The sequence below is a fragment of the Myotis brandtii genome, unplaced genomic scaffold (assembly GCF_000412655.1).
Source record: "Myotis brandtii unplaced genomic scaffold, ASM41265v1 scaffold236, whole genome shotgun sequence".
Classification (NCBI taxonomy): Eukaryota; Metazoa; Chordata; class Mammalia; order Chiroptera; family Vespertilionidae; genus Myotis; species Myotis brandtii.
Genome location: NW_005358901.1, coordinates 1,449,917 through 1,461,274, shown reverse-complemented (window position 1 = coordinate 1,461,274; position 11,358 = coordinate 1,449,917). Strand labels below are relative to the sequence as shown.

The 11,358-nt window shown below is 46.8% G+C and overlaps 1 protein-coding gene across 2 annotated transcripts in view; it reads left to right on the top strand.

Annotated features, from left to right (window-relative positions):
- Positions 1 to 11,358, top strand: part of LOC102240733 (PWWP domain-containing protein MUM1) — a 28,069-nt gene that overhangs the window by 7,015 nt on the left and 9,696 nt on the right. Inside the window, exons 3-8 of one of the 2 annotated variants that reach the window (XM_014540109.1) lie at positions 950 to 1,075; positions 2,228 to 2,310; positions 4,169 to 4,239; positions 5,613 to 6,263; positions 7,668 to 7,772; positions 9,828 to 9,898. In XM_014540109.1, coding sequence (XP_014395595.1) covers positions 1,019 to 1,075; positions 2,228 to 2,310; positions 4,169 to 4,239; positions 5,613 to 6,263; positions 7,668 to 7,772; positions 9,828 to 9,898 — 1,038 coding nt within the window. In that variant the 5' untranslated portion in view covers positions 950 to 1,018. Of the gene's footprint in view, positions 1 to 11; positions 1,076 to 2,227; positions 2,311 to 4,168; positions 4,240 to 5,612; positions 6,264 to 7,667; positions 7,773 to 9,827; positions 9,899 to 11,358 lie in introns of those variants that run through there. The other variant, XM_014540108.1, reaches the window with a different exon arrangement.

Below are 11,358 nucleotides of genomic sequence, written 5' to 3'. Positions count from 1 at the left end.
GCTGTACCTTTCGGGTCGGCAGGGACCGGGGATTGAGGCGGCCGTGCCTGGTGGGGGAGGAGCGAACCCCGAAAGAGGCTTCTGGGGCGTTGACCCCGCGCTGCCGCGGGAATCCCCTCCCCCTGCTGCGTGAGCCTCAGTTCACGACTACCCTCTGCTGCCCGACCCTCCCGTCTGCAGCCCGAGCTCCCCTGCGGCGTGAGCCCCTCTCTGCTGACCGACACCCCCCACTCCGCTGCCTGCAACCCTTCCGTTGCTGCCCCCAAGCTCCTTCCTCTGTCGCCTGTACCCCTCCTCTGCTGCTCGAACCCGCTCCTTTACTGCCTGAATTCCTTCCGCTGATCAAAATGCTTTTCTGCTGCCTTAAGCTCCGTCTCTGCCTGAACCCCCACCCTTGCTGACTGGCCGCCCGTCGCTGCTGTGGTGAACCCCCCTTTGCACAGACGATGCCCTCTCTTCCCCTTTCCGTTTGTGCTGACAGCCCAACCAGCGTTCCCATTGATGGAAGGAGCGTCTGCAGCTGTCCCATCCTTCAGGGACATGGCGGCTGAAAGAGCAGGCCTTTCCCTTCGATTTTATTTTATTTTTTTGCTCTGCGGTCAACTGTTAGCGCCCCAAATGGGGGAGGGTTATGGATTTTGTTTCTTTAAAATGCTTCCCCTGCTGAAGTCCCGAGGCAGACTTCAACATAGAGATGTTTTTCTTTAGGAGCCTTTAAAAAACAATCTAGACACAGCCTTTGGGGAGGGAATTTGGCTATTTTATTTATGAAAACAAACAACAGGTGCCTTCCTGGGTGCCAGGGCCAGTCATCTCTTTTTGGTATCAAGTATCTCTGTGCAGGGTTACACGTGAGGATAAGCCCCTATAAAGTGGGCCCCAAGGGTTGTGTCTGTGTAAAAACCACCAGCAAACCACGTTAGAAACCACCCTGAAAATTTTGTTGCAGGGCCCTTTGCACCAGACCTTCAAGCACTTTGTGTCAAATCTTTACCACTTGCCACATGAGTCCCAAATCATGACGGACGCCAAGTATGTCCTCTGCAGATGGAAAGAGCGATTATGGCCTGCAAAGGTGACAGCATTATTTTCTAATTTCAGGGATAGAAATGACTTTTGGGTGACAAGCAAAATATTTATCAAGAGAGATTTAGGAGTTGCTTCAGTGGAGTAATTGAGCCCGAACAGTTGGCTGCTGTTTCTGTTGGCACCAAATCTCATTCCCCATTTAATGGGGTTTTGGTGGAGTGCTTACAAGGTTAAACTGCTGGAAATGTGTGGTGTTTTGTTTTTTTTTCACACTGAAAAAAAATTAACAGGTCTAAAAGGCATGTATGGCAGTAACTCAAGAAGATTTCTGGCAGGGAGTCCTGTGGTAGTAAATAATGGGAGGATCTGGGGAGACCTTCCAGCCCAGCCGTAGGAAGGGAGGCAAACCTGAAGGTAGAAACCCATCCTTGTCAGGGTCTGCCACGGACCTCTTGTGCCTGTTTTCCCACCTGCAAAATAAGGAAGATTAGACAGAGTATCTTTGAAGTTCTATGCTTTTATACTTTAAGAATTAATTATCTGCTACAACATAAACTGATGAACAAAAATAGGTCCAGAGACAAAGAAACACTGAACAGAGCGTCTAATTCTAACCTCAGAGAGAAGGCAGGGGAGGGGGCAGGGGGTAAGAGTTCAACCAAAGGACTTGTGTGCATGCATATTAGCATAACTAACGGACACTGGGGCGATGGGGGTCAATCGGAAAAAGGACACATACGTAATACTTTAATCAATAAAATCCATAATAGAAACAAAAAAATGGATATGTAACACTATGTTAGAAGTGCATACATGTTATGGAAAAAGAAAAATAGAACAAGGGGATTGTGGTGATTGTTTTAGTAAATGAGAGAGTGGGGAAAGTGGGGTTATCAAGGAGAGATTCGAACAAAAACTTAAGAGAAGTGGAGTTAGCCAAGCCAATAAGTGGGAAAGAGATTTCCAGCAGAAGAAGCAGCTATTAAGATCCTAGTGCAGGAATGGGTCTATTATGTTAATAAAACAGGAAGGAAATCAGTATGGTTGGGGTTGTGTGAGCAAAAGGAAAAGTATAGTAAAAAGTTAAACGTGCAAAAAAAAAATCTGCTACATTTGTACCTGTTGTCACTGCTTCTTACTATGTGTCAATTGTTTGTTGTGTCTTAATAACAAGGATTTTTTTTTTTTTTAAACATAGGTTTTGGCCAGAACTGAGATGTCAACAACTAAGAAAAAAAAGGGATTTTTTCTAAATGTTCAAATACTCTCCTTAGACAAAAAGTTAAGTGTTACAGTTTTTTTAAGACTTATTTCCTTACTAGGGCCCAGTGCACGAATTCGTGCACCTTGAAAGAAACTGGGCTGCGAGGCTGCAGTGGGCACAGGGGCGTCCCTGCCTGGCCCCTCCTGCTGCGGTCCCTGGTCCCCTGTCTGCTGGCAGCCCCACTCCCACCGCTGCCACTCCCACGCGCTGACAGCACCTGCCACACTTGCACCCACTGACAGCACAGAGCGATTGGGGCTGGCGCCGTCAGTGGGTGCAAGCAGTGGCTGCTTCCCCGATTGCCCCTCAGGAGTAGGGGGAGGTAGAGAAGCCCTCAGGGGTGATCGGGACCAGCAGCCACAGCTTGCACCTGCTGATGGCACCAAGTGATCAGGACCGGCTCCAGGCACCAGCAGTGGGTGCGAGTGGCGGTGCCGGGAGTGGGTGCGAGCGGGGCTGGCACCGGGAGCAGGTACGAGTGCCGGGAGCAGGTGAGAGTGCCACGGCATGCGGCAGCAAAGAATTTCCAGTAACCACCAGAGGCTTGCCCCAATGACAGCGACCGGTGCCCCGCCTTGGTCTGGCGCCCCCACTCACCTGCTCCACCATCCCAGCGCGGCCAACACCCACCATTTTCCGCGCACGCCCCCTGGTGGTCGGCGCACCTCATAGCGACCGGTTGTTTGGTGGTTTGGTTCCGCTGTTTGGTCTATTTCCATATTAGCCTTTTATTATAGGATAGGATGGGATTTCTGATTACCATGCCCCCACCAAAAAAGTGAAGTGCATGCCTAAAGGCTTATTAACTCTTCAGTTATTGTAACTGATTAGTGCTCATCATAATCTTAAGAAGAAAGTAGCTGATTTTAATTTTATGTCAGTTTGGAAATTGAAGATCTACACAAGGCGTGTGATCTCCAGGGAGACCAGTACAAAAATTGAATAAATATAAAATTACACTAGGGTAAACTCTCATCATTGGTGTTCAAATAGGGGTATTTCCTGCCCACTGATTTATTTGTGTCTTCTCCCCCCACCCCCCCCACCCCATTTGTGTAATAGACCCATCAGTTTTGAAATATTTGATTTTGAGTCAGTCCCCCTAATAAACTATTATTTAGAACTCAGAAGGCACACCCATGATTCTGGCAGCACGTTACTGTTCTCTTGATTACCTGGAATGGAAGGACATAAGATTATCTAGAAAGAAGATAAAAATACTCAGATCGAGTAGGACTGGCATCGTGTGTCTGGTGGAAGAATTCCCAATTCTAAATAGAGAATTAAAATAAAACCCAGTGGGCTCCCTTTGCAGCTCCCCACCCTCTTTCTTCAGAGCCTCTAAGCTTGTTTAGTCCCCAGCTCACACTTTCCCTGCAGCTGGGGAGGTAATTGAATACTGGAATTTGAAAGGAAAGCACATCCTTTTAAACTAAAACACACCTGCTGAGCTGTAAACATCTATTAGTGACATTATCTGTACTCTGAAAATCTAACTGAAGGAGTTACTTGTGCAGTTGAAAGTAGGATGTGCTTTATTAAAGTCACAATTTGAATTCATTTTTACTCTTAAATCCAGCCAACCTTTTCTGTCTTTTTAAAGAAGGGTATTACATATGTGTCCTTCCCCCCCCACCCCCCTTTTCTGTCTTTTTAAAAGGGGAAACAACCCCACATAAAATATTCACTAGGGTCCTTGCTGACTCAAACCTCAGGCACATGGATTCCTAGTTGGCTGTAACTTGGTTTAAGTGGAAAGTTGAGAAGGAAGAAAACAAGCCTAATTCTTTTGTAATCTGAAGAAAACATGTTTGAAACTCTCCATGGCCTTGGTGGGTAGCAGGTAGTATATAACAGTCATTTCTTTCCCTGCAGGGTGAGAGTGAAAGGCACAGAAGCCAAGATTCTGAGGAAGTCCCACATCGAGGACATCGCTGCCTTATTGGGTAAGGAACTGTGAGGCCTTAACAAAGGACACGTAGACACTCACCAGTTAGTCTTATCATCCAGGATTCCTTACCATGGTGTTTATAAAATAGGGTCTGTGTTCCTGTGCCTTTGGAAAAGCAGCTGTTTATTTTTCAAAGCAGGTTTCACCCTTGCACACCCTGGGCATGTCAACCATCACCTCTCAGTTGCCACCATCTGTTTGCTCAGGTTGTGTTGGAGGCCAGTTGTTGGTGGGTGCTTTTATATGAAACACAGGAAGTCCTGTGTTGATGGAGGTTATACCCGCTGAGCTGGGAGATTGCATTTGTCACTAGTTCCCATGAATAGCATCAGGTCTGTGTGTTGGAATGAATAAATGACGCTGTTTCAGCAGAGAGGCCAGGCTGAACTCAATGCCCGGAGTGCTCTTTCCTGCCTTTGAGATACCCTTGCAGAAAAGTATGGAAAATTGACCTGCCAACAAGGAGTCCTTTCAGTCAGCTATTTCCCACCCTACCCTCCACCCCAGAATGCATTCCTCCCAAGTTCTCTTTTTAATATATTTTTGTTGATTACAGAGAGGAAGGGAGAGAGCGAGATAGAAACAGTGATGAGAGAGAATCATTGATCGGCTGCTTCCTGCACGCCCCCCCACTGGCAATCGTGCCTGTGCTCTGACCAGGAATAGAACCGTGACCTCCAGGAATAGAACCGTTCATAGGTTGACGTTCAACCCCTGAGCCACACTGGCTGGGCCCTCCCAATTTTTTATTTCCTTGGAGTGGGTTCTCATTGACCTTGATTGAATTGGAAGTTGTCAGACTACAAGAGGATTTGTGAAACATTTGAATATGTTTTGCTGGCAAGATTATTTTGTAATCTGGAGGAATTTATTTTTGTCACTTAATCAAGTTAGGGTTATTCAATTTGTTCTTTTAAAAAACTGAGCCCTGCCCTAACTGGTTTGGCTCAGTGGATAGAGCGTCGGCCTGCGGACTGGAAGGTCCCAGGTTCGATTCCGGTCAAGGGCATGTACCTTGGTTGCGGGCACATCCCCAATAGGAGGTGTGCAGGAGGCAGCTGATCAATGTTTCTCTCCCATAGATGTTTCTGACTCTCTATTCCTCTCTGTAAAAAATCAATAAAATATATTTTAAATAAAATAAAATAAAAATAAAAAACTGAGCCCTGCAGCCCTGAATGCAGACCACAGCCAGTTATGGTTTTGCAGCTCTGTCCCCCTTTGGGGAAGACAGAGAGGAGAAGTGTCAGTTCTCCCTTTCGGTGGAAAACTAGCTATAGAATGAGACAGAGCCTGTAAAGTGATGCTCTGATGGCAGTGCCCGGGCACCTGGACGTCACCAGGCTTTGTTTATTTACCATCCTTCAGCCTCACAGAACAAGGTTTCAGCCAAACCTGTGGAGGAGTTGACCTACAGACGGTCACTTAGAGTGGCTCTGGATATTTTGAATGAGAAAACCCATTCTCATCAAGAAAACTCTTCAAGGGAAGAAAGAACTGCTGTGTCTGCAGGAGAGAAGCACATGGAACTGGCATCCTCACTCTGTGATCCCAACCCTTCATCTCTTCTCCATGAGGGCGTGTTGGGCAGTTCCGGATCTGAGAGGAGGCTACGCGGACATCAGAAGCTGTCGGGCTCGTCCACTAGTGAAAATGAGATCAAGTGCCAAATGGACAACAAGAAGGGGGTTGGGGAAAATGAAAGCCCACTTATCCGGGTGGTCTCAGCTGGAGGTGGCTCTCGGGACCGGAGTGGGTCAAGAATACACCTCAAAAATGGGACGACCCTGAGGAAAAGGGGAAGGAATTTGGCACAGGAGCCCAGCAGGTGTCAGAATGGCTCTTCACTTTCAGTGGGAGATCAGGAAAGAGAGAGTGAGGAAAAGACGGACAGCCCTGCAGTCCTGAGCTCACCTGCAGCTGTGGAGCAGGGTCTGTGTGCCAAAGGTCGCCACTCAGTTTCACCATCAGGCAGCCCCACTGTGCACCCAGCCTATCCGGATGTTCACGGCCCACCCGGTAAGCAGCTGTGCTCTGGTGGCAGCCAGAGGTCAGGGCTAAGGGGATGCATGACTCTGGGAAGTACCAGTAGATTTGGCCCTTCCATCCTCCTCACTCCCTCAGATAACATAAGTCTTCCTGTCCTGGAGGAAGGTAGGTCTGTTCCGGTGCTGGGACAGGGTGGGGTTCTGATCTTCCCTCAGCCAGATCCAGAGCCAGGCCCCATGTATTTTTAACCAGATCTTAATGAGATCAGTACCAGAATAGATCCAGAACAAAGATTTCCCAGTTCCTTTTTGTCTGACTCTTGAACTGGGCTTTAATGACTCCACTTGTCCCCATAATTTGTGTTGTTGTTTTTGTTTTAAAGGGGAGGGAGGAGTTGGAGTGGGCCTGGGACAGTGTGCCTGCAGACCTGTTGTGGGCGGCACTGTATTTGTGAGAATGCTCCCTTCCAGGATTGACTCCTTTTTTCTTAAACGGTTGCAGAAGTGAGAACACAGGAATCTCTAAGTCAGTGGTTCTCAACTTTCCTAATGCCGTGACCCTTTAATACAGTTCCTCATGTTGTGGTGACCCCCAACCATAAAATTATTTTCATTACTGTTATGAATCATAATGTAAATATCTGATATGCAGGATGTATTTTCATTGTTACAAATTGAACATAATTAAAGCATAGTGATTAATCACAAAAACAATATGTAATTATATATGTGTTTTCCTATGGTCTTAGGCGACCCCTGTGAAAGGGTTGTTCGACCCCCAAAGGGGTCTCGACCCACAGGTTGAGAACCGCTGCTCTAAGTGATAAACTCACTATAGAGGTTTCTGACTTCCCGTGTAGACACATTTCTATGCAGCTGTAGTCAGACTCTATGATTTTTTCCATTTTCACATCGTAACACCCCACTTATTTTTGAAACGCTAATTGAGAACTCTTCATTTCTGCTTGCTGGGGTGTCTCGAGTTCTCACTACCCACCTACTGCCCAGGGTTCTGCCCTGAGTCTAAACTTCCTTCATGAGGCCCATACCCTGGCATATTTGCAGGCTGCAGGGAACTGTTTGCAACCTCCCTGTGTTGTGACTACAGCCCTGCCTTGTCTCCCAGTTGTGTCACTGTCCCTGCATATCCACTGAGTGCTTCGCACCTGAAAGGGATGCTGCCCAGAATCCAGTCAATCTCTTGTGACTTCCATTGTTTTTTTGCCTTCCAGCCTCGACATCCCCTCTCTGTCTCAGCCTCTGTCTCATGTATTTGTCTTTTAAATGCCCTCTAATGGAAATGTGCCCCACTCGAATCGGGCACTGTGGAAGTCTGTGTAACATGGATCTGTTTTCACTTATGGTCACAGATCACAAAGTGTTTCTTGGGGGATGAGTCATTCACCATGAAAGCCTAATCTGACATTTTTGGCAGACCATCAGTCTTCTGAAGAGTCAATGGAATTTGATCCTGTTAATTCCATCCTGGAGGAGGATGAGGAGGAGGAGGAGGAGCCCCCAAGAATCCTTTTATATCACGGTAAGGCTTGAGAATGACCCAGGGGTGGGGGGAACACTCTCGGATGTCTCAATCCTCTGGAAGGAAATATGCGTTCCTGGACCACTGACACCTTTGCCTGAAGGTCTATTGCTCTTTCATTTTTCTCCTACTGAGCCAAGACCTTGGAAAGTGCCTAATTTTTGGTTCCCTGCCTTAAGCTAAACCACACAAAGGAAGGAGGGACTCTTTGTCAGCACAGGGCTTTCTTTCCTTGTCCCTCGTGGGAATAGGACAATCAAACAGGTGGGCTCCCCAGCCACCGTTGGAGTGTGGCCTGGCCCCCCTTATAGGCCTTTGGAGATGGTGCCTGTGTGTCTTTTAGAGGCAGGAGTTCTCCCCTCCCACCCATGTTGCCTGCTCTGAACAGACCACCCTGGACAGATAAGAGCTGGGGACCCAGAATGTACACCAACACCACCAGGTCCTTTAGTTTTCTGAAATAATTTATTGAGAACCAGTTCCCTTGTTAGACTTGCCTATTACCCTCTCAGGTTAACAGAATCTAGTGTTTTTGTCTTTTTTTTTTAAACTTTTGATTTTGAAAGAATTGTAGATTCACAGGATGTTGCAGAACTAGCACAGGAAAGGATGGAGACCTGTCCCCTAGCCTTCCAATGGCAACAGCTTGCAGGACAAGGAAGCCACATGGGTACAGCCCCAGGGTGTCCCATGTCTCCCATGCCACCTACATACCCTTGTCACGCAGTCTTTTCCCAACTGCGACCCTTCAGTCTGTAGGCCAACGCTCTAACCACTGAGCACTGGCCAGGGCATAATTCGGACATTTTTTACATTTCCACATGGTGTTCTGATTATTCTCAGTGGAAACTAGTTACTATTTACTAGGAGTAATGGGTGATCACATACTGAGCCTTCGCTACCGTCAGTGTCTAGATTGTCCCACAGCTCTGGGGCCACAGTGTCTTCTGGGGCACATGCTTCTGGGAAATAACTCCGTAGCATCAGCTCCTGGAGCAGGGCTTCCTGGGCCACAGAAGGGACACTGCCTTCTTCCAGAGGAGCATGTCCATCCCCACAGCCACCAGCAGGGGGTCAGGTTGCCTTGGCCCCCAGACTTGGGTATTTGCTTTTTCTCCTGGTTTCTGCTTCCATTTGGTGTGGGTATTCCCTGTCACCATGATCGTCTGTCTGGATGTTTACTGTTGGTCTCTTAGTTGGCCGTCTGCACCTGGACCCATTGTCCTCTGAGGAAGGGAGGCTTCTCAGGAAAACAGCCCCTCACAGACCTGTGGAAGGCGGTTTCCCAGTTTGCCTCTGTCCTCCCTCAGTCTCGCTTCTCACTCTGTAAACTTTTAACTGTTAAATAGTTGGACAGCACGCCTTCCCTTCTCCCACAGTAGTGTCAGACAAAGGATCTTGGCTCTTTGTCAAATACCAGCCTTCTCCAAGGTTTTGTTACCCAATTTTTTAAACATTTAAATTATTTACTCATTTGGGAGTTTTTGGTGGAAAATAGTTTAATTTTGTTCAGAAATAACTTTGTAGTTCTCTGATGGTTATTTAAATAATTCTCCTTCTTTTCCCTTAAAGTCTCCAGTTCCTCAGACAGATGAGCTTCTCAGAAACTGAGTTCTCACGTTGGGTCTTCATTGCGTGCTATTGGCTCCTTTCTGTTTTCTATCAACACTTTTTTAAAAAGTTTATTTTGGAGTAATTTGAGATTTACAGAGATGTTAACATGGTACAGAGTCCCTGCTACCAGCTTCCCCTGTTTCACAAACACTGTGTGACTATGGCATGTTGTCACCATTTGGAAACTAACATGGTGCCTCACTCTTACCTGCTCGGTGTGCTTGACCAAAATCGAACCCATGACCCTTCAGTTCTCGGGCTGACAGTATCCACTGAGCCAAACCAGCTAGGGCAGTCCTTGAGATCTTTTAAGTGAGCTGTGGTAACATCATATTTAAACATTATTACAGTAACTGTTTTCTCAAGCTGATGCATTTGCTGCTTGCCATGGATCTGACTTATCTGTTCTGTCTTTTTGTTTTTCTTTCTTTTTAATTCTAGAACCAAGTTCGTTTGAAGTAGGAATGCTGGTCTGGCTTAAATACCAAAAGTACCCCTTCTGGCCCGCAGTGGTAAGAACTACTCTATCTCCTAAGTGCAGTTACTTGGCCCCCTCAATGTTGAACCTGGCAAATGTTCTCACATTATTTCTAGGAAAAGTGTTGGGCTTAGAGGCAGGATTTCTGAAGACACGTGTCCCTGAATAAAGGGAGTGTAGTCATGGTGTCACCCCTCATAACCTTTACCGGTCAGATTTTCACCACCAGGCTCAGAAAACCTGCTTGAAAAAAATATCCACCATTTGTTCATTTTAAATGTGCATTTCAGAGTTTCTCCTGTAGGAGCTTTTTAATCTTTTAGATTTTGGGGTAGGAAGCCATTGTGCATATGAAAAAAGGCATTTGAGGTTCTGGCCAAGTAGCTCATTTGGTTAGAGCATCAACCTGATAATGCCAAGGTTGCAGGTTCAATCCCCGATCAGGGCACATATAAGTATCAACCAATAATGCATAAATAGTGGAACAACAAATCAGTGTTTTGTGGGGGTTTTTCCTCTCTCTTTTCCTCCTTCCTCTCTCTGTCTAAAATAAATCAAATCAGTAAATAATAAATAAATAAAAACAGGCATTTGAGATCCTGCCCAGTGCCCCACTGTGGTGAATAAGCTCAAATGTAGCCAAGTTTGAGGATTTGCTTTTAAGCTGGATGTTGCAAACAATCAGTTTATTGTTTAGGCAAAGGCACTGTCTTGGCTACTCTTTATCTTTCTTCAGCTGAGACAGGATCTGCATAATTTTAGCCAGAGTTCTTTAATTTTTAGTGAGAGACAGTGGCCTTTATGTTGGAAAGGTATTAGTCGTAGTCAGGAGCAGCTGTGTTGTCTGGATGAGTCTGACCTGCAGTCAGCCTGGCCTCCTTGCACAGGGCAGCAGCATGGCTTCAGGAAGGGCAGACCCTGCAGTGTTTGTGGATAGAATTTGTAGCTAGAGCACACATCTGGTGAGTGGGCGTTTCAGAAAGCCCCTGGCACAATTGTGGTAGCCTTTATCGGGGCCCCCTCCTCCCTCCAGTACCCCCTTCCCAAGAGATGCCACAGCCTGCTTACAGTAGGCACCCTTTTCTCTACCTTTTCAGCCCTTTCCTCATTTCCACCAGTTCCCTGGGGGCCCTGCTGGTTAACGGGTCACCAACATGACATTCTTGAGGCATGGGTGTCCACACCCACCCTTGTCAGTGAACCCTGTGTGCAGCCTGTGAGGCATTACAGAAAGGGGCTCCTTGGCCCTTTTGTCCAAGGACATGGGTTTGAGTCAGGCCCTGCCTCTGTCTCGTGCCCTTGGCTGGTCCTGAACTAGCCCTGCTTGGCCACAGGTCAATCGGCCATGGCAGTTACATAGAGGTGACTTGCTAACAGCAGAAGTAGTTGCTTTTATTTAAAATTTTAAGAAAACCCTGCCTGATTTATTGATTTTTTACAGAGAGGAAGGGAGAGAGATAGAGAGTTAGAAACATCGATCAGCTGCCTCCTGCA